At 39.9% G+C, this 26236-nt stretch overlaps 1 protein-coding gene across 1 annotated transcript in view; it reads left to right on the forward strand.

Moving 5' to 3' along the window:
* Window positions 1-26236, forward strand: part of CCT3 (chaperonin containing TCP1 subunit 3) — a 117336-nt gene that overhangs the window by 68230 nt on the left and 22870 nt on the right. The window contains exon 8 of the mRNA XM_071672123.1: window positions 3725-3997. Coding sequence (XP_071528224.1) covers window positions 3725-3997 — 273 coding nt within the window. The remainder of the gene's footprint in view (window positions 1-3724; window positions 3998-26236) is intronic.

Genomic DNA, 26236 nt, shown 5'->3' on the forward strand with positions numbered 1-26236 from the left:
CCACAGACAAAGCAGCATGGTTGAAATCCATTAATGGGGTACTCTGCTATACCTTCCCATAAGATTTTGTTCCAGAGGCTTCTAGAAATACCAAAGTCTATAATCTCAGTGACATCACCAGTCTACAAGCACAGCAACTTGCAAGGCTATAAGGCCATTGGCTTCACCTGTCTACAAGCTCAGGGGCTAGTTTACACACCAAGGAGCTTCAATATCATAATCAGTGGCTTCTTTATACTTTTTAAATTAACTTGATTGATGAACTTCAGTCTTGGCTGATGAGCTCCAGTCCCTTTAGCTTGATTGCTGGTTTGATTTTTCTATATTCAGCCAATTTACTACTCATTGTTACATCATCATATTTCTCAGATTAGTGAAAGAGAAAAGAGAGGCTTTTGGATGATACTTGCAGGGAAGTAATGCAAATGACTGGAAGATGTATAAAAGAAAGTGGCAGGAGGTTAAGAGAAAGATGCAAGAGGTGAAAAAGAGGGCAAATGAGAGTTGGGGGTGAGAGAGTATCATTGAATTTTAATGAAAATAAAAGAGAGAAGCAGGAGACCAGATTGGAGGTGGAAGGATGGAGTGAAAAAGATTTTGAGCAATAGGGATCTGAACATACAGGAGGATGAAAGGCGCGCAAGGAAGAGTTGATTGGAACGATGTGGTATGCTGGGGTTGACGTGCTTCTAGAGGACTGAACCAGGGCATATGAGGTGTCTGGGGTAAACTATAGGGAGGTCTGTAGGGCCTGGATGTGGATAGGGAGTTGTGGTTTGGGTGCATTACACTCGACAGCTAGAGTCTGAGTGTGAACGAATGTGGCCTTTTTTCTCTTTTCCTGTTGCTACCTCACTGAATGGGGGGAGATTTTATTTTCTGCATGGCGGGGAAGCAGCAGGAATGGATGAAGGCAAGCAAGTATGAATATGTACATGTATGTATGTATTTATTGCGACAAAGCAAAATGAATGAATAAATGATGTATTTTTTATAATTTTATTATACTTCGTAGCTGTGTCCCTCGTTAGCGAGGTAGCTCAAGGAAACAGACGAAAGAATGGCCCAACCCACCCACATACACATGTATATACATACACATCCACACACGCACATATACATACCTATACATCTCAACGTATACATATATATATACACACAGACATATACATGTATACACATGTACATAATTCATACTGTCTGCCCTTGTTCATTCCTGTCGCCACCCCGCCACACATGAAATAACAACCCCCTCCCCCTCGCATGTGCACGAGGTACCGCTAGGAAAAGACAACAAAGGCCACATTTGTTCACACTCGGTCTCTAGCTGTCATGTATTATGCCCCAAAACCACAGCTCCCTTTCCACATATAGGCCCCACAGAACTTTCCATGGTTTGCCCCAGACACTTCACATGCCCTGGTTCAATCCATTGACAGCACGTCGACCCTGGTATGCCACATCGTTCCAATTCATCCTATTCCTTGCACGACTTTCACCCTCCTGCATGTTCATGCCCCGATCACTCAAAATCTTTTTCACTCCATCTTTCTACCTCCAGTTTGGTCTCCCACTTCTCCTCGTTCCCTCCACCTCAGACTCATACATTCTCTTGGTCAATCTTTCCTCACTCATTCTCTCCATGTGACCAAACCATTTCAATACACCCTTTTCTGCTTTCTCAACCACACCTTTTTATTACCACACATCTCTCTAACCCTTTCATTACTTACATGATCAAACCACCTCACACCAGATATTGTCCTCAAACATCTCATTTCCAGCACATCCACCCTCCTCCGTACAACTCTATCTATAGCCCACACCTTGCAACCATATATCATTGTTGGAACCACTATTCCTTCAAACATACCCATTTTTGCTACCCAAGATAATGTTCTCGACTTCCACATATTCTTCAACGCTTCCAGAACTTTCGCCCCCTCCCCCACCCTATGATTCACTTCTGCTTCCATGGTTCTATCCACTGCCAAATCCACTCCCAGATATCTAAAACACTTCACTTCCTCCAGTTTTTCTCCATTCAAACTTACCTCCCAATTGACTTGTCCCTCAACCCTACTGAACCTAATAACCTTGCTCTTATTCACATTTACTCTCAGCTTTCTTCTTTCACACACTTTACCAAACTCAGTCACCAGCTTTTGCAGTTTCTCACCCGAATCATCCACCAGCGCTGTATCATCAGCAAACAACAACTGACTCACTTCCCAAGCTCTTTCATCCACAACAGACTGCATACTTGCCCCTCTTTCTAAAACTCTTGCATTCACTTCCCTAACAACCCCATCCATAAATTGAATAACCATGGAGACATCACGCATTCCTGCAGCAAACCAACATTCACTGAGAACCAATCACTTTCCTCTCTTCCTACACCTGGAAAGGGAGCTGTGGTTTAGGTGCATTATTACATGACAGCTAGAGACTGAGTGTGAACAAGTGTGGCCTTTGTTGTCTTTTCCTAGCGCTACCTCGTGCACATGCAGGGGGAGGGGGTTGTTATTTCATGTGTGGCGGGGTGGCAATGGGAATGAATAAAGGCAGACAGTATGAATTATGTACATGTGTATATATGTATATGTCTGTATGTGTATATATATGTATACGTTGAGATGTGTAGGTATGTATATTTGCGTGTGTGGACGTGTATGTATATACATGTATGTGGGTAGGTTGGGCCATTTCTTTTGTCTGTTTCCTTGCGCTACCTCGCTAACGCGGGAGACAAAGCAAATAGAATAGATATATGAAATATAATATTTTGCTGTCAGCAGTATTAAACGTTTGTAATTGTTCCGCAAAAATTGATAGTAACAGTAATGAAGCTGTCACAAGAATAGCATTAATAATGAGAAGTTAAATTATCATATCACTCAGACAGTGTTGCCTTTTTGTTACAATAAGACCTTCCTGCATTTCATTCACAGCTGCATTTTTATAGAAATTCTTTGACAATCTTGCTATTTCTCCCTTTGTTAGCCTCAAAATAATTAATTATTTGGATTTTAGAATAAAGTTATTTGAGTAATTTAGTTAACACTATTGGAAATTCTAGTTGAGCGTTGGAAATTCCAACTTCAGTTCCAATTAAGCTCTTGAAATCGGGCACAATCAAACATTTTTCTTAAAGATATACCACTCAAGGGGGGGCCCCACACTTTACCTTACACCCTATGTACTTGATAAGGTTTATGGACTGTAGACCCTTCAAAGTCTTGAAAACATGCTTCACTGCTGAAAGCTCCTTTCTGGTCAGTTACTGCTCTGTTTATGATTAAATTTTGTCATCATCATATCACTGCAGGCCCTAGTTCCTCTCAGCCTGTCTAATGCTTTGTATAATGGGCATCCTTAGAAAAATATTTCCTTCCTTTGAGATATTATACATACCACAGAACCCTGCCTGTTAATTAATCATGGATCTAATGTGTATTTATATTGTCATATAACCAGCTGGTTAATCATTATGGCTTTTGATAATCATTCTCCTCAAGGCATTCATCCCCTGACCACTAGCAACTCCCAGATTCCACCAATTCCAGAAAATGTTTTTTTTTTTACCTCGCTCATGATATACTTTTAAATTACATGCCTCTAAAGCATATTAGTTATACATTATGTTGCTATTAATTGGCCTACAATCAATTAAGCTTGTGACAAGAATGTTCTTGATGGTAAAACATGGTTTTTCTTTCAACAGATTGGGGATGAATATTTCACATTCATCACACAGTGCAAGGATCCCAAGGCATGCACCATCCTTCTTCGGGGTCCTAGTAAGGACATTCTTAATGAAGTTGAGCGAAACTTGCAAGATGCCCTTGGTGTTGCTCGAAACCTAGCTTTAGAGCCATACTTGGTTCATGGTGGAGGAGCTGTAGAAATGGCTGTTTCACAGATCTTGCAAGAGAAGGCAAAATCTGTATCAGGTGTTAAACAGTGGCCTTACACAGCTCTTGCTCAGGCTTTGGAGGTAATTTCGTTGATTTGTTTTATATTGTTTCAGGCTTGTTTGCTCCTTTAGAGAAAGCGCATATGTATATGTGCATTTCCATCATGTTATCATGTTAATGTGCTCTCTTATAATTAATGTTTTGTGTCTTTAATGTGTAGTTGGGAATTTATAATTAACTCTTAAACTATGAAAGCCCCCAAAATTTAGAGATACTTCATTGTGGGAGTTTATTGAATAATTGAAAAAATATTTTAGTCGTATCACTTAATAGGAAATTTCTAAAGAAAAAATAAATCAAACTAACATTAGTTGGTTTGTGCAGTTGTAGATGATACACCAGGTGCTGACATGACAGATCACTTCATTACCATGGCATCAGATGACCATCACACAAAGTTTACGTAGTTCACAGATGTATGTGTTTTCATTTTACCACACAGGTACACCACTGAATTTCTGGCAACTGATGGTTCAGCACCTCCTTTAGTCCAGACAAAATTATGTGTGGGCACTTGAAATTACCATGGCCACCTGACTAGTTTACTGGGCAGCCACAGATGGCGTTGTGTGTAGGGCACGCTTATTTGAATTCTTTACCCTGCACTTGTTGGTGGTGATGCCACAATTCTGTGTGATTCTTGGCTTATTTTGCTTAAATTTAACCCTAGCTATGGCTTCTAAAACATGTGAGAGTGTCAGTTGTGGTGTCAAACAATGACACCACTCCATATCGATCCAAAATAAAGTAGGACTGTTGAAAGAAATGGACCGTGGTGTTTTGGTGCATACGCTGTGTGACATCTATAGTATTGGTTCATCAACTGTTTATGATACAAAGAAGCAAAAGGAGAAAATATTGAAATTCTCTGCAGACAGCAATTCCAAGAAGCAAGTGCCGATTAGAAAAACTATGAAAGATGGTAAGAGTACTGAGCACGATTGAGTGATGATGGAATGGTTTCAACATCATCAGAGTGATGCAGTGGACTTGTCAGGTAATATGATAATGGACCATCTAAGTTGTTCCATAAGCAACTTAAATTACATCATGAGCATAACTATATTGAAGCATGGCTTCAAAGATTCAAGAAGTGTCATGGAATATCCATGAATAAAGGAGTGGGGGCTGGAAATCCTCCCCTCTCGTTTTTTTTTTTTCCAAAAGAAGGAACTGAGAAGAGGGCCAAGGTGAGTATATTCCCTCAAAGGCCCAGTCCTCTGTTCTTAATGCTACCTCGCTATCGTGGGAAATGGCGAATAGTATGAAAAAAAAAAAAAAGTTTGCAGAGATGACCAGTCTGCAAACCACGAAGGAGCTGCTGAGTATGTGGACGAATTTGCAAAACTCTTGGCTGACGAGCACCTCAGTCCTGAGCAGGTGCATAATGTATTTCATTTATTTATTTGCATTTAATATTTGTTTAATTTGAATTTCTAGCAGTCCATCGTATACTTTAGAAACATGGGAGCTGTATAATTAGTGGGTTAGAGGTTTGTTGATGAATCATTATTCCGTGACCACGGTTGGTCTGGCAAAATGGTTAATCCAGCAAGGCTTTGGAACCAAGAGTGCTGGAAAATCGGTGGTGTACATGTAGTAATACACTTTACTTTTTTGTTGACTTAATATCATGATGCCTTGCGATTTTTTGAAAATGACTTTATAAAATGTTTAGCTACGCAATAGGGCTTTTATATATGGGCTATTAGATTTTCATATGTATTTGTGTATTCATTACATTTCCCAAAATTTCCAGATATTTTTTATTGTTTTATAATACTTGATCGCCATTTTCTGCATCAGCAAGGTAGCACCATGAAACAGAGGAAGAATGGCCCATCCTTTCATATGCACATATGTATACATAAACATCCATACACATTTTTTTTTTTTTTCGCTGTCTCCCGTGTTTTGAGGTAGCGCAAGGAAACAGATGAAAGAGATGGCCCATCCCACCCTCATACACAATGTATATACATACACGTCCACACACGCAAATATACATACCTATACATCTCAATGTACACATATATATACACACATAGACACATACATATATACCCATGCACACAATTCACACTGTCTGCCTTTATTCATTTCCATCGCCACCTCGCCACACATGGAATACCATCCTCCCCCTCATGTGTGCGAGGTAGCACTAGGAAAAGACAACAAAGGCCCCATTCATTCACACTCAGTCTCTAGCTGTCATGCAATAATGCCCGAAACCACAGCTCCCTTTCCACATCCAGGCCCCACACAACTTTCCATGGTTTACCCCAGACGCTTAACATGCCCTGATACAATCTACTGACAGCACGTCAACCCCGGTATACCACATCGATCCAATTCACTCTATTCCTTGCCCGCCTTTCACCCTCCTGCATGTTCAGGCCCCGATCACACAAAATCTTTTTCACTCCATCTTTCCACCTCCAATTTGATCTCCCACTTCTCCTCGTTCCCTCCACCTCCGACACATATATCCTCTTTGTCAATCTTTCCTCACTCATTCTCTCCATGTGCCCAAACCATTTCAAAACACCCTCTTCTGCTCTCTCAACCACGCTCTTTTTATTTCCACACATCTCTCTTACCCTTACATTACTTACTCGATCGAACCACCTCACACCACACATTGTCCTCAAACATCTCATTTCCAGCACATCCACCCTCCTGCGCACAACTCTATCCATAGCCCACGCCTCGCAACCATACAACATTGTTGGAACCACTATTCCTTCAAACATACCCATTTTTGCTTTCGGAGATAATGTTCTCGACTTCCACACATTCTTCAAGGCTCCCAGGATTTTTCACCCCCTCCCCCACCCTATGATTCACTTCCGCTTCCATGGTTCCATCCGCTGCCAGATCCACTCCCAGATATCTAAAACACTCTACTTCCTCCAGTTTTTCTCCATTCAAACTTACCTCCCAATTGACTTGACCCTCAACCCTACTGTACCTAATAACCTTGCTCTTATTCACATTTACTCTTAACTTTCTTCTTTCACACACTTTACCAAACTCAGTCACCAGCTTCTGCAGTTTCTCACATGAACCAGCCACCAGCGCTGTATCATCAGCGAACAACAACTGACTCACTTCCCAAGCTCTCTCATCCACAACAGACTTCATACTTGCCCCTCTTTCCAAAACTCTTGCATTCACCTCCCTAACAACCCCATCCATAAACAAAATAAACAGTCATGGAGACATCACACACCCCTGCCGCAAATCTACATTCACTGAGAACCAATCACTTTCCTCTCTTCCTACACGTACACATGCCTTACATCCTCGATAAAAACTTTTCACTGCTTCTAACAACTTGCCTCCCACACCATATATTCTTAATACCTTCCACAGAGCATCTCTATCAACTCTCTCATATGCCTTCTCCAGATCCAAAAATGCTACATACAAATCCATTTGCTTTTCTAAGTATTTCTCACATACATTCTTCAAAGCAAACACCTGATCCACACATCCTCTACCACTTCTGAAACCACACTGCTCTTCCCCAATCTGATGCTCTGTACATGCCTTCACCCTCTCAATCAATACCCTCCCATATAATTTCCCAGGAATACTCAACAAACTTATACCTCTGTAATTTGAGCACTCACTCTTATCCCCTTTGCCTTTGTACAATGACACTATGCACGCATTCCGCCAATCCTCAGGCACCTCACCATGAGTAATACATACATTGAATAACCTTATCAACCAGTCAACAATACAGTCACCCCCTTTTTTAATAAATTCCACTGCAATACCATCCAAACCTGCTGCCTTGCCGGCTTTCATCTTCCACAAAGCTTTTACTACCTCTTCTCTGTTTACCAAATCATTTTCCCTAACCCTATATATATATATATATATATATATATATATATATATATATATTTTTTTTTTTTTTTTTTTTTTTTTTTTTTTTTTTTCATACTATTCGCCATTTCCCGCATTAGCGAGGTAGCGTTGAGAACAGAGGACTGGGCCTTTGAGGGAATATCCTTACCTGGCCCCCTTCTCTGTTCCCTCTTTTGGAAAATTAAAAAAAAATGCGAGAGGGGAGGATTTCCAGCCACCCGCTCCCTCCCCTTTTAGTCGCCTTCTACGACATGCAGGGAATACGTGGGAAGTATTCTTTCTCCCCTATCCCCAGGGATTATATATATATTTTTTTTTTTTTTTTTTTTTTTTTTTTTCCCGCATTTGTGAGGTAGCGCAAGGAAACAGACGAAAGAAATGGCCCAACCCACCCCCATACACATGTATATACATACGTCCACACACGCAAATATACATACCTACACAGCTTTCCATGGTTTACCCCAGACGCTTCACATGCCTTGATTCAATCCACTGACAGCACGTCAACCCCGGTATACCACATTGCTCCAATTCACTCTATTCCTTGCCCTCCTTTCACCCTCCTGCATGTTCAGGCCCCGATCACACAAAATCTTTTTCACTCCATCTTTCCACCTCCAATTTGGTCTCCCTCTTCTCCTCGTTCCCTCCACCTCCGACACATATATCCTCTTGGTCAATCTTTCCTCAATCATTCTCTCCATGTGACCAAACCATCTCAAAACACCCTCTTCTGCTCTCTCAACCACGCTCTTTTTATTTCCACACATCTCTCTTACCCTTACGTTACTTACTCGATCAAACCACCTCACACCACACATTGTCCTCAAACATCTCATTTCCAGCACATCCATCCTCCTGCGCACAACTCTATCCATAGTCCACGCCTCGCAACCATACAACATTGTTGGAACCACTATTCCTTCAAACATACCCATTTTTGCTCTCCGAGATAATGTTCTCGACTTCCACACATTCTTCAAGGCTCCCAGAATTTTCGCCCCCTCCCCCACCCTATGATCCACTTCCGCTTCCATGTTTCCATCCGCTGCCAGATCCACTCCCAGATATCTAAAACACTTCACTTCCTCCAGTTTTTCTCCATTCAAACTCACCTCCCAATTGACTTGACCCTCAACCCTGCTGTACCTAATAACCTTGCTCTTATTCACATTTACTCTTAACTTTCTTCTTTCACACACTTTACCAAACTCCCGCGTTAGCGAGGTAGTACAAGGAAACAGACGAAAGAATGGCCCAACCCGCCCACATACAAATGTGTATACATACATGTCCACACACGCACCACATACACATGTATATACATACATATCCACACACGCACAATATACATACCTATACATCTCAATGTACACATATATATACACACACAGACATATACATATATACACATGTACATAATTCATACTGTCTGCCCTTATTTGTTCCCATCGCCACCTCGCCACACATGGAATAACAACCCCCTCCCCCCTCATGTGTGCGAGGTAGCACTAGGAAAAACACCAAAGGCTCCATTCGTTCACACTCAGTCTCTAGCTGTCATGTAATAATGCACCGAAACCACAGCTCCCTTTCCACATCCAGGCCCCACACACTTTGCATGATTTACCCCAGATGCTTCACATGCCCTGGTTCAATCCATTGACAGCACGTCGACCCCGGTATACCACATGGCTCCAATTCACTCTATTCTGAATTTATATATATATATATATATATATATATATATATATATATATATATATATATATATATATATATATAATAAATATTATATATATAATAAATAAAAAGATGTTCTGGAAGGAGGTAAATAGGGTGCGTAAGACAAGGGAGCAAATGGGAACTTCAGTGAAGGGCGTAAATGGGGAGGTGATAACAAGTAGCGGTGATGTGAGAAGGAGATGGAATGAGTATTTTGAAGGTTTGTTGAAAGTGTTTGATGATAAAGTGACAGATATAGGGTGTTTTGGTCGAGGTGGTGTGCAAAGTGAGAGGGTTAGGGAAAATGATTTGGTAAACAGAGAAGAGGTAGTAAAAGCTTTGCGGAAGATGAAAGCCGGCAAGGCAGCAGGTTTGGATGGTATTGCAGTGGAATTTATTAAGAAAGGGGGTGACTGTATTGTTGACTGGTTGGTAAGGTTATTTAATGTATGTATGACTCATGGTGAGGTGCCTGAGGATTGGCGGAATGCGTGCATAGTGCCATTGTACAAAGGCAAAGGGGATAAGAGTGAGTGCTCAAATTACAGAGGTATAAGTTTGTTGAGTATTCCTGGTAAATTATATGGGAGGGTATTGATTGAGAGGGTGAAGGCATGTACAGAGCATCAGATTGGGGAAGAGCAGTGCGGTTTCAGAAGTGGTAGAGGATGTGTGGATCAGGTGTTTGCTTTGAAGAATGTATGTGAGAAATACTTAGAAAAGCAAATGGATTTGTATGTAGCATTTATGGATCTGGAGAAGGCATATGATAGAGTTGATAGAGATGCTCTGTGGAAGGTATTAAGAATATATGGTGTGGGAGGCAAGTTGTTAGAAGCAGTGAAAAGTTTTTATCGAGGATGTAAGGCATGTGTACGTGTAGGAAGAGAGGAAAGTGATTGGTTCTCAGTGAATGTAGGTCTGCGGCAGGGGTGTGTGATGTCTCCATGGTTGTTTAATTTGTTTATGGATGGGGTTGTAAGGGAGGTAAATGCAAGAGTCCTGGAAAGAGGGGCAAGTATGAAGTCTGTTGGGGATGAGAGAGCTTGGGAAGTGAGTCAGTTGTTGTTCGCTGATGATACAGCGCTGGTGGCTGATTCATGTGAGAAACTGCAGAAGCTGGTGACTGAGTTTGGTAAAGTGTGTGGAAGAAGAAAGTTGAGAGTAAATGTGAATAAGAGCAAGGTTATTAGGTACAGTAGGGGTGAGGGTCAAGTCAATTGGGAGGTGAGTTTGAATGGAGAAAAACTGGAGGAAGTGAAGTGTTTTAGATATCTGGGAGTGGATCTGTCAGCGGATGGAACCATGGAAGCGGAAGTGGATCATAGGGTGGGGGAGGGGGCGAAAATTTTGGGAGCCTTGAAAAATGTGTGGAAGTCGAGAACATTATCTCGGAAAGCAAAAATGGGTATGTTTGAGGGAATAGTGGTTCCAACAATGTTGTATGGTTGCGAGGCGTGGGCTATGGATAGAGATGTGCGCAGGAGGATGGATGTGCTGGAAATGAGATGTTTGAGGACAATGTGTGGTGTGAGGTGGTTTGATCGAGTAAGTAACGTAAGGGTAAGAGAGATGTGTGGAAATAAAAAGAGCGTGGTTGAGAGAGCAGAAGAGGGTGTTTTGAAATGGTTTGGGCACATGGAGAGAATGAGTGAGGAGAGATTGACCAAGAGGATATATGTGTCGGAGGTGGAGGGAACGAGGAGAAGAGGGAGACCAAATTGGAGGTGGAAAGATGGAGTGAAAAAGATTTTGTGTGATCGGGGCCTGAACATGCAGGAGGGTGAAAGGAGGGCAAGAAATAGAGTGAATTGGAGTCATGTGGTATACAGGGGTTGACGTGCTGTCAGTGGATTGAAGCAAGGCATGTGAAGCGTCTGGGGTAAACCATGGAAAGCTGTGTAGGTATGTATATTTGCGTGTGTGGACGTGTGTATGTACATGTGTATGGGGGGGGGGGGCTTGGGCCATTTCTTTCGTCTGTTTCCTTGCGCTACCTCGCAAACGCGGGAGACAGCGACAAAGTATAAAAAAAAAAAAAAAAAAATATATATATATATATATATATATATATATATATCTTTCTTTCTTTTAAACTATTAGCCATTTCCCGCGTTAGCGAGGTAGCGTTAAGAACAGAGGACTGGGCCTTTTTTGGAATATCCTCACCTGGCCCCCTCTGTTCCTTCTTTTGGAAAATTAAAAAAAACGAGAGGGGAGGATTTCCAGCGCCCCGCTCCCTCCCCTTTTAGTCGCCTTCTACGACACGCAGGGAATACGTGGGAAGTATTCTTAATCCCCTATCCCCTGGGATAATATATATATATATATATATATATATATATATATATATATATATATATATATATATATATATATATATATATATATATATATTTTTTTTTTTTTTTTTTTTTTTTTTTTTTTTTTTTTTTTTTTGCCGCTGTCTCCCGCGTTTGCGAGGTAGCGCAAGGAAACAGACGAAAGAAATGGCCCAACCCACCCCCATACACATGCCTTGATTCAATCCACTGACAGCACGTCAACCCCGGTATACCACATCGCTCCAATTCACTCTATTCTTTGCCCTCCTTTCACCCTCCTGCATGTTCAGGCCCCGATCACACAAAATCTTTTTCACTCCATCTTTCCACCTCCAATTTGGTCTCCCTCTTCTCCTCGTTCCCTCCACCTCCGACACATATATCCTCTTGGTCAATCTTTCCTCACTCATTCTCTCCATGTGACCAAACCATTTCAAAACACCCTCTTCTGCTCTCTCAACCACGCTCTTTTTATTTCCACACATCTCTCTTACCCTTACGCTACTTACTCGATCAAACCACCTCACACCACACATTGTCCTCAAACATCTCATTTCCAGCACATCCATCCTCCTGCGCACAACTCTATCCATAGTCCACGCCTCGCAACCATACAACATTGTTGGAACCACTATTCCTTCAAACATACCCATTTTTGCTTTCCGAGATAATGTTCTCTACTTCCACACATTCCTCAAGGCTCCCAGAATTTTCGCCCCCTCCCCCACCCTATGATCCACTTCCGCTTCCATGGTTCCATCTGCTGCCAGATCCACCCCCAGATATCTAAAACACTTCACTTCCTCCATTTTTTCTCCATTCAAACTCACCTCCCAATTGAATTGACCCTCAACCCTACTGTACCTAATAACCTTGCTCTTATTCACATTTACTCTTAACTTTCTTCTTTCACACACTTTACCAAACTCAGTCACCAGCTTCTGCAGTTTCTCACATGAATCAGCCACCAGCGCTGTATCATCAGCGAACAACAACTGACTCACTTCCCAAGCTCTCTCATCCCCAACAGACTTCATACTTGCCCCTCTTTCCAAAACTCTTGCATTCACCTCCCTAACAACCCCATCCATAAACAAATTAAACAACCATGGAGACATCACACACCCCTGCCGCAAACCTACATTCACTGAGAACCAATCACTTTCCTCTCTTCCTACATGTACACATGCCTTACATCCTCGATAAAAACTTTTCACTGCTTCTAACAACTTGCCTCCCACACCATATATTCTTAATACCTTCCACAGAGCATCTCTATCAACTCTATCATATGCCTTCTCCAGATCCATAAATGCTACATACAATAAGGGCAAATGAGAGTTGGGGTGAGAGAGTATCATTAAATTTTAGGGAGAATAAAAAGATATTCTGGAAGGAGGTAAATAAAGTGCGTAAGACAAGGGAGCAGATGGGAACTTCAGTGAAGGGCGCAAATGGGGAGGTGATAACAAGTAGTGGTGATGTGAGAAGGAGATGGAGTGAGTATTTTGAAGGTTTGTTGAATGTGTTTGATGATAGAGTGGCAGATATAGGGTGTTTTGGTCGAGGTGGTGTGCAAAGTGCGAGGGTTAGGGAAAATGATTTGGTAAACAGAGAAGAGGTAGTAAAAGCTTTGCGGAAGATGAAAGCCGGCAAGGCAGCAGGTTTGGATGGTATTGCAGTGGAATTTATTAAAAAAGGGGGTGACTGTATTGTTGACTGATTGGTAAGGTTATTTAATATATATATATATATATATATATATATATATATATATATATATGTATATATATATATATATATATATATCCTCTCAACTTGGACCTGCTAGTGAGGAAGACCGAAAACGCCGTGGATCAACATCAATCTTTGTTAATGCTCTTGGACACAGTACTCAGAAAGCAAGTCGTTGTGGGGATTCAGCTTCTTCTACCATTCAGTACCTTAATAACAACATACAAATGTAAAGAGTTTTTTAGTAGATAATAACATTTTAGATTTTTTTTTTCATATGTAATTGCTTTTTCCAACTTTGTATAGGAAACATCAGGAATGTGATAATACTGGCCTCACTTACACATCTCCACTCTCCAGCTGTCAAGTATGATTTACTGAAACCAGCACTTACCATCCACAACCAGGTCTTTTAGATTGCTTCATATGCTCTGGATCAGTCCATTACCATCTTGTTGATCCTATATTTCACATGAATCCAGTTCATTCTATCCTATGCATGCCCTTCATTTTCCTGAATGTTTAGGCCCCAGTACCCCAAAGCCTCCTTCAGTCATTCCTTTCATCTCCTTCTAGGTCTCCCTATTCCCATTTGTTTCATCTACTTTTAATATTAAGATCCTCTTAGTCAGTCTTTCTTTGCTCATCTTTGTTATATATATATATATATATATATATATATATATATATATATATATATATATATATATATATATATGCTTAATATATTCCCTGGGATAGGGGAGAAAGAATACTTCCCACGTATTCCCTGCGTGTCGTAGAAGGCGACTAAAAGGGAAGGGTGCGGGGGGCTGGAAATCCTCCCCTCTCGTTTTTTTATATATATATATATATATATATTTTTTTTTTTTCATACTATTCGCCATTTCCCGCGTTAGCGAGGTCGCGTTAAGAACAGAGGTCTGGGCCTTTGAGGGAATATCCTCACCTGGCCCCCTTCTCTGTTCCTTCTTTTGGAAAATCGTAAAAAAAAAAACGAGAGGGGAGGATTTCCAGCCCCCCGCTCCCTTCCCTTTTAGTTGCCTTCTACGACACGCAGGGAATACGTGGGAAGTATTCTTTCTCCCCTATCCCCAGGGATAATATAAATGTGAATAAGAGCAAGGTTATTAGGCACAGTAGGGTTGAGGGTCAAGTAAATTGGGAGGTGAGTTTGAATGGAGAAAAACTGGAGGAAGTGAAGTGTTTTAGAAATCTGGGAGTGGATCTGGCAGCGGATGGAACCATGGAAGCGGAAGTGGATCATAGGGTGGGGGAGGGGGCGAAAATTCTGGGGGCCTTGAAGAATGTGTGGAAGTCGAGAACATTATCTCGGAAAGCAAAATGGGTATGTTTGAAGGAATAGTGGTTCCAACAATGTTGTATGGTTGTGAGGCGTGGGCTATGGATAGAGTTGTGCGCAGGAGGATGGATGTGCTGGAAATGAGATGTTTGAGGACAATGTGTGGTGTGAGGTGGTTTGATCGAGTGAGTAACGTAAGGGTAAGAGAGATGTGTGGAAATAAAAAGAGCGTGGTTGAGAGAGCAGAAGAGGGTGTTTTGAAGTGGTTTGGGCACATGGAGAGAATGAGTGAGGAAAGATTGACCAAGAGGATATATGTGTCGGAGGTGGAGGGAACGAGGAGAAGAGGGAAACCAAATTGGAGGTGGAAAGATGGAGTGAAAAAGATTTTGTGTGATCGGGGCCTGAACATACAGGAGGGTGAAAGGAGGGCAAGGAATAGAGTGAATTGGAGCGATGTGGTATACCGGGGTTGACGTGTTGTCAGTGGATTGAATCAAGGCATGTGAAGCGTCTGGGGTAAACCATGGAAAGCTGTGTAGGTATGTATATTTGCGTGTGTGGACGTATGTATATACATGTGTATGGGGGGGGTTGGGCCATTTCTTTCGTCTGTTTCCTTGCGCTACCTCGCAAACGCGGGAGACAGCGACAAAGTATAATAAAAAAAAAGAATATATATATATATATATATATATATATATATATATATATATATATATATATATATATATATAAGACAAGTGAGGTTGATATATCCCAGAGTTACATTTCCCATAACAGAACAAGTACTAATTGTAGAAGGTTCAGCTTTATTTGAATAATGGGGTTCGAAGTACAATAGTTGCAAAACTGTAACTGCAATTACCAACTTTTAAAACTTGGTTTCACTCTGTCTTGTAAGACATTTCAGTTGATTGCTAAATTTTTTTATTAGTTTACCAAGGCCACAATGTCATGTAAATTATTACTGTTACTTTCCCTCTGTCCATTCATAAATTAACTCATGCAAAAATATTCAGTGCATTCAGTTAAAGTGTACCACAACTAGACAGTGTAAGTCCACATTAATGTTTTCATTGACTAAAATTTTAGGTTAAATATTTTTCTAGAGTTTTCTGTCAAGACTATTGTCAGTGTTATATAAAACAAATAAATATGTGGTATTTACTCATATATATGCAAAAGGTATACAAGTAGCAAGTGCCCATAAGATGCAGGTAAAGCCACAAGGAAGCAGAAAATATACTAAGTGTCACGCACTTTCATGTAAATACACTGTCACTGGCAAGTTTAGATAAAGAGAACTAAAACCTGATATACCAGCTGCCACTGTGCAGGGCAAGCAAATGAATCAGGAACTCAAGTATGAGAAGCATATTAATATTTTTTCATTTATAAAGTCTCTAATCCATATAAACCAACATTTTGATTCGTACTGATATCTCAGCTATGTTTGATAAGAGACGATTCAACAATATTTCTGTCTTGCCGAGATGTTGTATGTGATAATCTTGGCATTGTTAGACTTGTGCAATAAATATAGCATAAGAACAGGACAAGAATCAAATGCCGTGTTTAATCATATTAAAGATTATGATCATTGTATTGACTGGAGTAATGCCATCTCAGTTTATTAACTCCTGTACCACAAGAAATATTGTCGAATCTTCTATTATTAAATACACAAGGCAGCAGGTTTGGATGGTATTGCAGTGGAATTTATTAAAAAAAAGGGGGTGACTGTATTATTGACTGGTTGGTAAGGTTATTTAATGTATGTATGACTCATGGTGAGGTGCCTGAGGATTGGTGGAATGCGTGCATAGCGCCATTGTACAAAGGCAAAGGGGATAAGAGTGAGTGCTCAAATTACAGAGGTATAAGTTTGTTGAGTGGGAGCGGGGGGCTGGAAATCCTCCCCTCTCGTTTTTTTATTTTTTTTTTTTTAATTTTCCAAAAGAAGGAACAGAGAAGAGGGCCAGGTGAGGATATTCCCTCAAAGGCCCAGTCCTCTGTTCTTAACGCTACCTCGCTATCGCGGGAAATAGCGAATAGTATGAAAAAAAAAAAAAAAAAAAATATATATATATATATTTTCCCTTAGATTTATTAGTTAAGATTTATCTTTTTCTGTTCTTTATTATATGTATCATGTTCTAAACGAGCTACACTGTTATTTTGTGGGGCAAATGTTTATAAACTTCACTTTAAAGAAAGAGAGATGAAACAATATTTAGAGAATACTTTTAAGCTATATACAAACTGGAAGTTGCTTTTATTGCATTTGAATATGTTAGGTAGAGTGTACTTATTATATCTATGCTAATTTGTTTTATAAACTCTTTGGAGACAGTGGACAATCACACTGATGACAGTGGCGACTGGAAGTGCAAAATTGAAAAGAGACAGAGACTGTGACTCCCAGAAGTTGGTTAGATATTCTTTGAATATAGCTCCAATGCTTTACCAAATACACAGTGGAAATCCCAGTACTGTTTTACATAGGCCAACACTTGAAACACTCAACATAACGCCTGGAGAACCTACTTTAAAACTCCAATTTTGGTGCTCAAGAGAAATATTGAAAAACAGGCATGGAACAGCGAGTTCCACAGGTCCTGTCTTACTGAAAAGTCACATATTACATATAGGAATGTGACCCACAAAAGTCTAACAAAGACTTTCACAACTTTCTTTAAAATTCCAAATTTTTTGCTGTATTTAATTATCAATAATAGGTAAGGAACAATGTGTTCTAAAGGTCTAGTTTTAGGCAATCATAACAAAAACTTTTTAGAGTAAGTAATTTAAAATTTTTATAATGCGAACGAGAAATATTGATAAACAGGCACAGAAAACTTACTTCCATAGGTTCTATCTTAATCGAAATGACATACAAAACCTACACCAAAAGTGATCTAAGATGCCATAAGGTAAAAACCATATAAAGTTAATTTTGGGTGCAACTGTATTATTGAAAAATAGGTTTGAAACATATGTTCCATAGGTTTAATCTTACCGAAAATGATATATGTTACTCATAGATGTGTGATTTAGACAATCCAAATGTAAGAACTTAGTTTAAAACTACATTTCTCGTGCTAAGTTGAATTACTGATAAAAAAGTACTGACATTGTGTTCCATATGTACTGGTTTAGTGAAAATGCATGTTACCTACAAGAATATGTTCATGGCAAGTGAGCCATTAAAACCTAAGACTCCACTTTGACACCGTATTTGGTGCTAAAAAGAATTATTGATAAATAGGCATGTTCAGCAAAATGACACACAGAACTTATGCTAATATGATGTGTGTAATCATAAGGTAAAAACCTTAAAACTCTTTAAAACTACATTTTGGGTGAGAAATTGAATCACTCATAAAAAGACCTCGAACATCCTGTTACATACGTCCTATTGTATGGAAAATGACACACAATTCATATAAAAATGTGATCTATGTAATCCTAATCCTATGTAATCCTATCACCATCATGAGGTGGTGGTCCACTACATGATAAGCCTCTGCTTGATCCTGTCACATGCAGTAGCAGGTATTCTTGGTGCTGACAGCCCAAGCATCACAGGAATTTCAGCTACGATTCTGTGACTAATGATTCTTGCTGTGCACCATGATGATACCTCCACCTCAGTCCTCGCATGAATCCCTGCCTTCAGGTTCAGTGCTGATGCATAGGCGTACGTCTACAGACTTGGGACAATCTATCAAAAAAAATATACCTAAAAATTAGAGAACTGCAAAACAAAAGTGCAATCTACATTTTTCATATGTATATATATGTATGTGTGTGTGTGTGTGTGTATGTGCATATGTGTGTGTGTGTGTGTGTGTGTGTGTATATGTATATATATATGTATATTATCCCTGGGGATAGGGGTGAAAGAATACTTCCCACGTATTCCTCGCGTGTCGTAGAAAGCGACTAGAGGGGATGGGAGTGGGGGGCCGGAAATCCTCCCCTCCTTGTATTAACTTTCTAAAATGGGAAACAGAAGAAGGAGTCACGCGGGGAGTGATCATCCTCCTCGAAGGCTCAGAGTGGGGTGCCTAAATGTGTGTGGATGTAACCAAGATGTGAAAAAAGGAGAGATAGGTAGTATGTTTGAGGAAAGGAACCTGGATGTTTTGGCTCTGAGTGAAACGAAGCTCAAGGGTAAAGGGGAAGAGTGGTTTGGAAATGTCTGGGGAGTGAAGTCAGGGGTTAGTGAGAGGACAAGAGCAAGGGAAGGAGTAGCAATACTCCTGAAACAGGAGTTGTGGGAGTATGTGATAGAATGTAAGAAAGTAAATTCTCGATTAATATGGGTAAAATTGAAAGTTGATGGAGAGAGGTGGGTGATTATTGGTGCATATGCACCTGGGCATGAGAAGAAAGATCATGAGAGGCAAGTGTTTTGGGAGCAGCTAAATGAGTGTGTTAGCGGTTTTGATGCACGAGACCGGGTTATAGTGATGGGTGATTTGAATGCAAAGGTGAGTAATGTGGCAGTTGAGGGAATAATTGGTATGCATGGGGTGTTCAGTGTTGTAAATGGAAATGGTGAAGAGCTTGTAGATTTATGTGCTGAAAAAGGACTGATGATTGGGAATACCTGGTTTAAAAAGTGAGATATACATAAGTATACTTATGTAAGTAGGAGAGATGGCCAGAGAGCGTTATTGGATTACGTGTTAATTGACAGGCGTGCGAAAGAGAGACTTTTGGATGTTAATGTGCTGAGAGGTGCAACTGGAGGGATGTCTGATCATTATCTTGTGGAGGCTAAGGTGAAGATTAGTATGGGTTTTCAGAAAAGAGGAGTGAATGTTGGGGTGAAGAAGGTGGTGAGAGTAAGTGAGCTTGGGAAGGAGACCTGTGTGGGGAAGTACCAGGAGAGACTGTGTACAGAATGGAAAAAGGTGAGAACAATGGAAGTAAGGGGAGTGGGGGAGGAATGGGATGTATTTAGGGAATCAGTGATGGATTGCGCAAAAGATGCTTGTGGCATGAGAAGAGTGGGAGGTGGGCTGTTTAGAAAGGGTAGTGAGTGGTGGGATGAAGAAGTAAGAGTATTAGTGAAAGAGAAGAGAGAGGCATTTGGACGATTTTTGCAGGGAAAAAATGCAATTGAGTGGGAGAAGTATAAAAGAAAGAGACAGGAGGTCAAGAGAAAGGTGCAAGAGGTGAAAAAAAGGGCAAATGAGAGTTGGGGTGAGAGACTATCAGTAAATTTTAGGGAGAATAAAAAGATGTTCTGGAAGGAGGTAAATAGGGTGCGTAAGACAAGGGAGCAAATGGGAACTTCAGTGAAGGGCGTAAATGGGGAGGTGATAACAAGTAGCAGGTGATGTGAGAAGGAGATGGAATGAGTATTTTGAAGGTTTGTTGAATGTGTCTGATGACAGAGTGGCAGATATAGGGTGTTTTGGTCGAGGTGGTGTGCAAAGTGAGAGGGTTAGGGAAAATGATTTGGTAAACAGAGAAGAGGTAGTAAAAGCTTTGCGGAAGATGAAAGCCGGCAAGGCAGCAGGTTTGGATGGTATTGCAGTGGAATTTATTAAGAAAGGGGGTGACTGTATTGTTGACTGGTTGGTAAGGTTATTTAATGTATGTATGACTCATGGTGAGGTGCCTGAGGATTGGCGGAATGCGTGCATAGTGCCATTGTACAAAGGCAAAGGGGATAAGAGTGAGTGCTCAAATTACAGAGGTATAAGTTTGTTGAGTATTCCTGGTAAATTATATGGGAGGGTATTGATTGAGAGGGTGAAGGCATGTACAGAGCATCAGATTGGGGAAGAGCAGTGCGGTTTCAGAAGTGGTAGAGGATGTGTGGATCAGGTGTTTGCTTTGAAGAATGTATGTGAGAAATACTTAGAAAAGCAAATGGATTTGTATGTAGCATTTATGGATCTGGAGAAGGCATATGATAGAGTTGATAGAGATGCTCTGTGGAAGGTATTAAGAATATATGGTGTGGGAGGCAAGTTGTTAGAAGCAGTGAAAAGTTTTTATCGAGGATGTAAGGCATGTGTACGTGTAGGAAGAGAGGAAAGTGATTGGTTCTCAGTGAATGTAGGTTTGCGGCAGGGGTGTGTGATGTCTCCATGGTTGTTTAATTTGTTTATGGATGGGGTTGTAAGGGAGGTAAATGCAAGAGTCCTGGAAAGAGGGGCAAGTATGAAGTCTGTTGGGGATGAGAGAGCTTGGGAAGTGAGTCAGTTGTTGTTCGCTGATGATACAGCGCTGGTGGCTGATTCATGTGAGAAACTGCAGAAGCTGGTGACTGAGTTTGGTAAAGTGTGTGGAAGAAGAAAGTTAAGAGTAAATGTGAATAAGAGCAAGGTTATTAGGTACAGTAGGGGTGAGGGTCAAGTCAATTGGGAGGTGAGTTTGAATGGAGAAAAACTGGAGGAAGTGAAGTGTTTTAGATATCTGGGAGTGGATCTGTCAGCGGATGGAACCATGGAAGCGGAAGTGGATCATAGGGTGGGGGAGGGGGCGAAAATTTTGGGAGCCTTGAAAAATGTGTGGAAGTCGAGAACATTATCTCGGAAAGCAAAAATGGGTATGTTTGAGGGAATAGTGGTTCCAACAATGTTGTATGGTTGCGAGGCGTGGGCTATGGATAGAGATGTGCGCAGGAGGATGGATGTGCTGGAAATGAGATGTTTGAGGACAATGTGTGGTGTGAGGTGGTTTGATCGAGTAAGTAACGTAAGGGTAAGAGAGATGTGTGGAAATAAAAAGAGCGTGGTTGAGAGAGCAGAAGAGGGTGTTTTGAAATGGTTTGGGCACATGGAGAGAATGAGTGAGGAGAGATTGACCAAGAGGATATATGTGTCGGAGGTGGAGGGAACGAGGAGAAGAGGGAGACCAAATTGGAGGTGGAAAGATGGAGTGAAAAAGATTTTGTGTGATCGGGGCCTGAACATGCAGGAGGGTGAAAGGAGGGCAAGAATAGAGTGAATTGGAGCGATGTGGTATACAGGGGTTGACGTGCTGTCAGTGGATTGAAACAAGGCAGGAGAATCGTCTGGGGAAACCATGGAATGCTGTAGGTATTATATATTGTGTAGTGGACGTATGTATATACATGTGGTACGGGGGGGGTTGGGACCAATTTCTTTCGTCTGTTTCCTTGGCGCTATTTAAAAACCAAATCGCAAACGCGAGACAGCGACAAAGAATAAGTAAAAAAAAAGAATATATAATTATATATATATTATAAATAATAATATATCATATATAAATATATCTCTATATCTATATAAAGACAAGTGAGGTTGATATATCCCATAGTTACATTTCCCATAAAACAAACAATACTAATTGTAGAAGTTCAGCTTTATTTGAAATAATGGGGTTCGAAGTACCATAGTTGCAAAACTGAACTGCAATTACCAACTTTTAAAACTTGGTTTCACTCTGTCTTTAAGACATTTCAGTTGATTGCTAAATTGTTTTTAGTAGTTACCAAGGCCACAACATGGGGGGGGGTATAAATAAAAAAAAACATACATAGGTCATGTAAATTATTACTGTTACTATACCCTCTGTCCATTCATAAATTATCTCATGCAAAAATATTCAGTGCATTCAGTTAAAGTGTACCACAACTAGACAGTGTAAGTCCACATTAATGTTTTTCATTTGGACTAAAATTTTAGGTTAAATATTTTTCTAGAGTTTTCTGTCAAGACTATTGTCAGTGTTATATAAAAACAAATAAATATGTGGTTATTTACTATCATAATTGCAAAGGTATACAAGTAGCAAGTGCCATAAGTCAGGTAAAGCCACAAGGAAGCAGAAAATATAATAAGTTCACGCACTTTCATGTAAATACAACTGTCAACTGCAATTTTAGATAAAGAGAACTAAAAACGCTGATTATACCAGCTGCCAATGGCAGGGCAGCAAATGAATCAGGAACTCAAGTTAGTGAGAAGGCATATAAATATTTTTTCATTTATAAAGTCTCTATTCCATATAAACCAACATTTTGGATTCGTACTGGATATCTCAGCATGTTTGATAAGAAGACATTCAACAATATTTCTTTCTTGCCGAGATGTTGTATGTGATAATCTTGCCTTGTTAACTTGTGCAATAAATATAGCATAATAACAGGACTAGAATCAAATTGCCGTGTTTAATCATATTAAAGATTAAGATCATTGTATTGACTGGAGTAATGCCATCTCAGTTTATAACTCCTGTACCACAAGAAAGATTGTCGAATCTTCTATTATTAAATACACACAGGCACAGGTTTGGATGGTATTGCATGGAATATTATTAAAAAAAAGGGTGACTGTAAATTATTTGACTGTTGGTAAGTATTTAAAATGTAATGAATGACTCATGGTGAGGTGCCTGAGGATTGGTGGAATGCGTGCATCGCGCCATTGACAAAGGCAAAGGGATAAGAAGTGGTGCTCTTCCAAATTACAGAGGTATAATTTGTTGAGTGGGAGCGGGGGGGCTGGAAATCCTCCCCTTTCTCTTTTTTTTATTTTTTTTTTTTTAATTTCCAAAAGAAGGAACAGAGAAGAGGGCCAGGTGAGGATATCCCTCAAAGGCCCAGTCCTCTGTTCTTAACGCTACCTTCAGCTTATCGCGGAAATAGCGAATAAATTAAAAAAAAAAAAAAAAAAATATATATATATATATATTTTCCCTTAATTATTAGTTAGATTTATCTTTTTCTGTTCTTATTATATGTATCAAGTTCTAAAAACGAGCTAACACTGTTATTTTGTGGGCAAAATGTTATAAACTTCACTTAAAGAAAGAGAGATTAAACAATATTTAGAGAATACTTTTAAGCTAATACAAAACTCGGAAGTTGCTTTTATTGCATTTGAATATGTATAGGTAGAGTGTACTTATTATACTATGCAAATTGTTTTATAAACTCTTTGGAGACAGTGACAATCAACACTGATGACAGTGGCGACTGAAGTGCAAATTGAAAAGAGACAGAGAACTGTGACTCCCAGAAGTTGTTAGATAATCTTTGAATATAGCTTCAATGCTTTACCCAAATAACACAGTGTGAAATCCATACTGTTTTACATAGGCCGAACACTTGAAACAACTCACCAAACGCCTGGAGAACCTACTTTAAAACTCCAATTTTGGTTCACAAGAGAAATATTGAAAAACAGCATTGGAAACAGCGAGTTCCACAGGTCCTGTCTTACTGAAAAGGTCACATATTACATATAGAATGTGACCCACAAAAGTTCTAACCAAAGACTTTTCACATCTTTCTTTAAAATTCCAAATTTTTGCTGAATTTAATTATCAATAATAGGTAAGGAACAAGGTGTTCTAATGGCATAGTTTTAGGCAATCATAACAAAAACTTTTTAGAGTAATAATTTAAAATTTTTATAAAATGCGAACGAGAAATTTGATAACAGGCACAGAATACTTACTTCCCAAAGGTTCTATCTTAATCGAAATGACATACAAAACCTACAACCAAAAGTTGATCTAAGATGCCAAAATGTAAAAACCATATAAAGTTAATTTTTGGTGCAACTGTATAATTAGAAAAATAGTTGAAAACATAGTTTCCATATTTAAAATCTTTACCGAAAATGATATATGTTACTCAAAGATGTGGGTGATTTAACAATCCAAATGTAAGAACTTAGTTTAAAACTACATTTCTCGTGCTAAGTTGAATTCTGATAAAAAAGTACTGACATGTGTTCCATATGTACTGGGTTGTATAAAATGCATGTTACCTACAAGAATATGTTCATGGCAAGTGAGCATTAAAACCTAAGACTCCACTTTGACACCGTATTTTTGGTGCTAAAAAGATTATTGAAAATAGGCATGTTCAGCAAAATGAACACACAGAACTTATGCTAATATGAAGGTGTGTAATCATAAGGTAAAAACCTTAAAACTCTTTAAAACTAAATTTTTTAGGGTGAGAAATTGAATCACTCATAAAAAGACCTCGAACATCCTGTTACATACGTCCTAATGTAATGAAAATTGACACGCAAATTCAATATAAAAAAAATGTATCTATGTAATCCTAATCCTAATGTAATCCTATCACCATCATGAGGTTGGTGGTCACTACCATGATAAACCTCTGCTTGATCCTGTCACTGCCGATATGCAGTATTCTGGTGCTGACAGCCAAGCATCACAGGAATTTCAGCTACGATTCTGTGACTAATGATTCTTGCTGTGCACCATGATGGATACCTCCACCTCAGTCCTCGCATGAATCCCTGCCTTCAGGTTCAGTGCTGATGCATAGGCGTACGTCTACAGACTTGGTACAATCATCAAAAAAAAATATACTACAAAATTAGAGAACTGCAAAACGCAAAAAAAGTGCAATCTAACATTTTTTCATATGTATATATATGTATGTGTGATGTGTGAGTGTGTATGTGCATATGTGTGTGTGTGTGTGTGTGTGTGTATATGAATATATTATAAGTATATTATCCTGGGGAATAGGGGTGAAAGAATACTTCCCCCGATCCACGCGTGTCGAAAAAGCGACTAGAGGGGATGGAGTGGGGGGGCCAGGAAAACCTCCCCTCCTTGTATTAACTTTCTAAAAGGGAAACCAGAAGAAGGGAGTCACGCGGAGTTGATCATCCCTCGAAGGCTCAGAGTGGTGGTTGCCGAAATGTGTGTGGATGTAACAAGATGGTGAAAAAAGGGAGGAGATAGGTAGTTTGTTTGAGGGAAAAGGAACCTGGATTGTTTTGGCTCTGAGTGAACAAACGAAGCTCAAGGGTAAAGGGGAAGAGTGGTTTGGAAATGTATGGGGGTGAAGTCAGGGGTTTAGTGAGAGAGGACAGAGCAAGGGAAGGAGTAGCATACTCCTGAAACAGGAAGTTGTGGGAGTATGTGATAGAATGTAAGAAAGTAAATTCTCCGATTAATATGGGTTTAAAATTAAAGTTGATGGAGCGAGGTGGGTGATTATTGGTGCATATGCACCTGGGCATGAGAAGAAAGTCATGAGAGGCAAGTGTTTTTGGGAAGCAGCTAATTGAGTGTGTTAGGGTTTTGATTGCACGAGACCGGTTTATAGTGAGGGGTGATTTGAATGCAAAGGTGAGAATGTGGCAGAGAGTTGAGGGAGAGAATAATTGGTATGCATGGGGGGTGTTCAGGGTTGTAAAATGGAAAATGGTTTTTGATGAAGAGTCTTGTAGATTTATGTGCTGGAAAAAAGGGGATGATGATTGGGAATACCGGTTTTAAAAAGTGAGATATACATAAGTATACTT

The sequence above is a fragment of the Panulirus ornatus genome, chromosome 17 (genome assembly GCF_036320965.1).
Source record: "Panulirus ornatus isolate Po-2019 chromosome 17, ASM3632096v1, whole genome shotgun sequence".
Taxonomy (NCBI): Eukaryota; Metazoa; Arthropoda; class Malacostraca; order Decapoda; family Palinuridae; genus Panulirus; species Panulirus ornatus.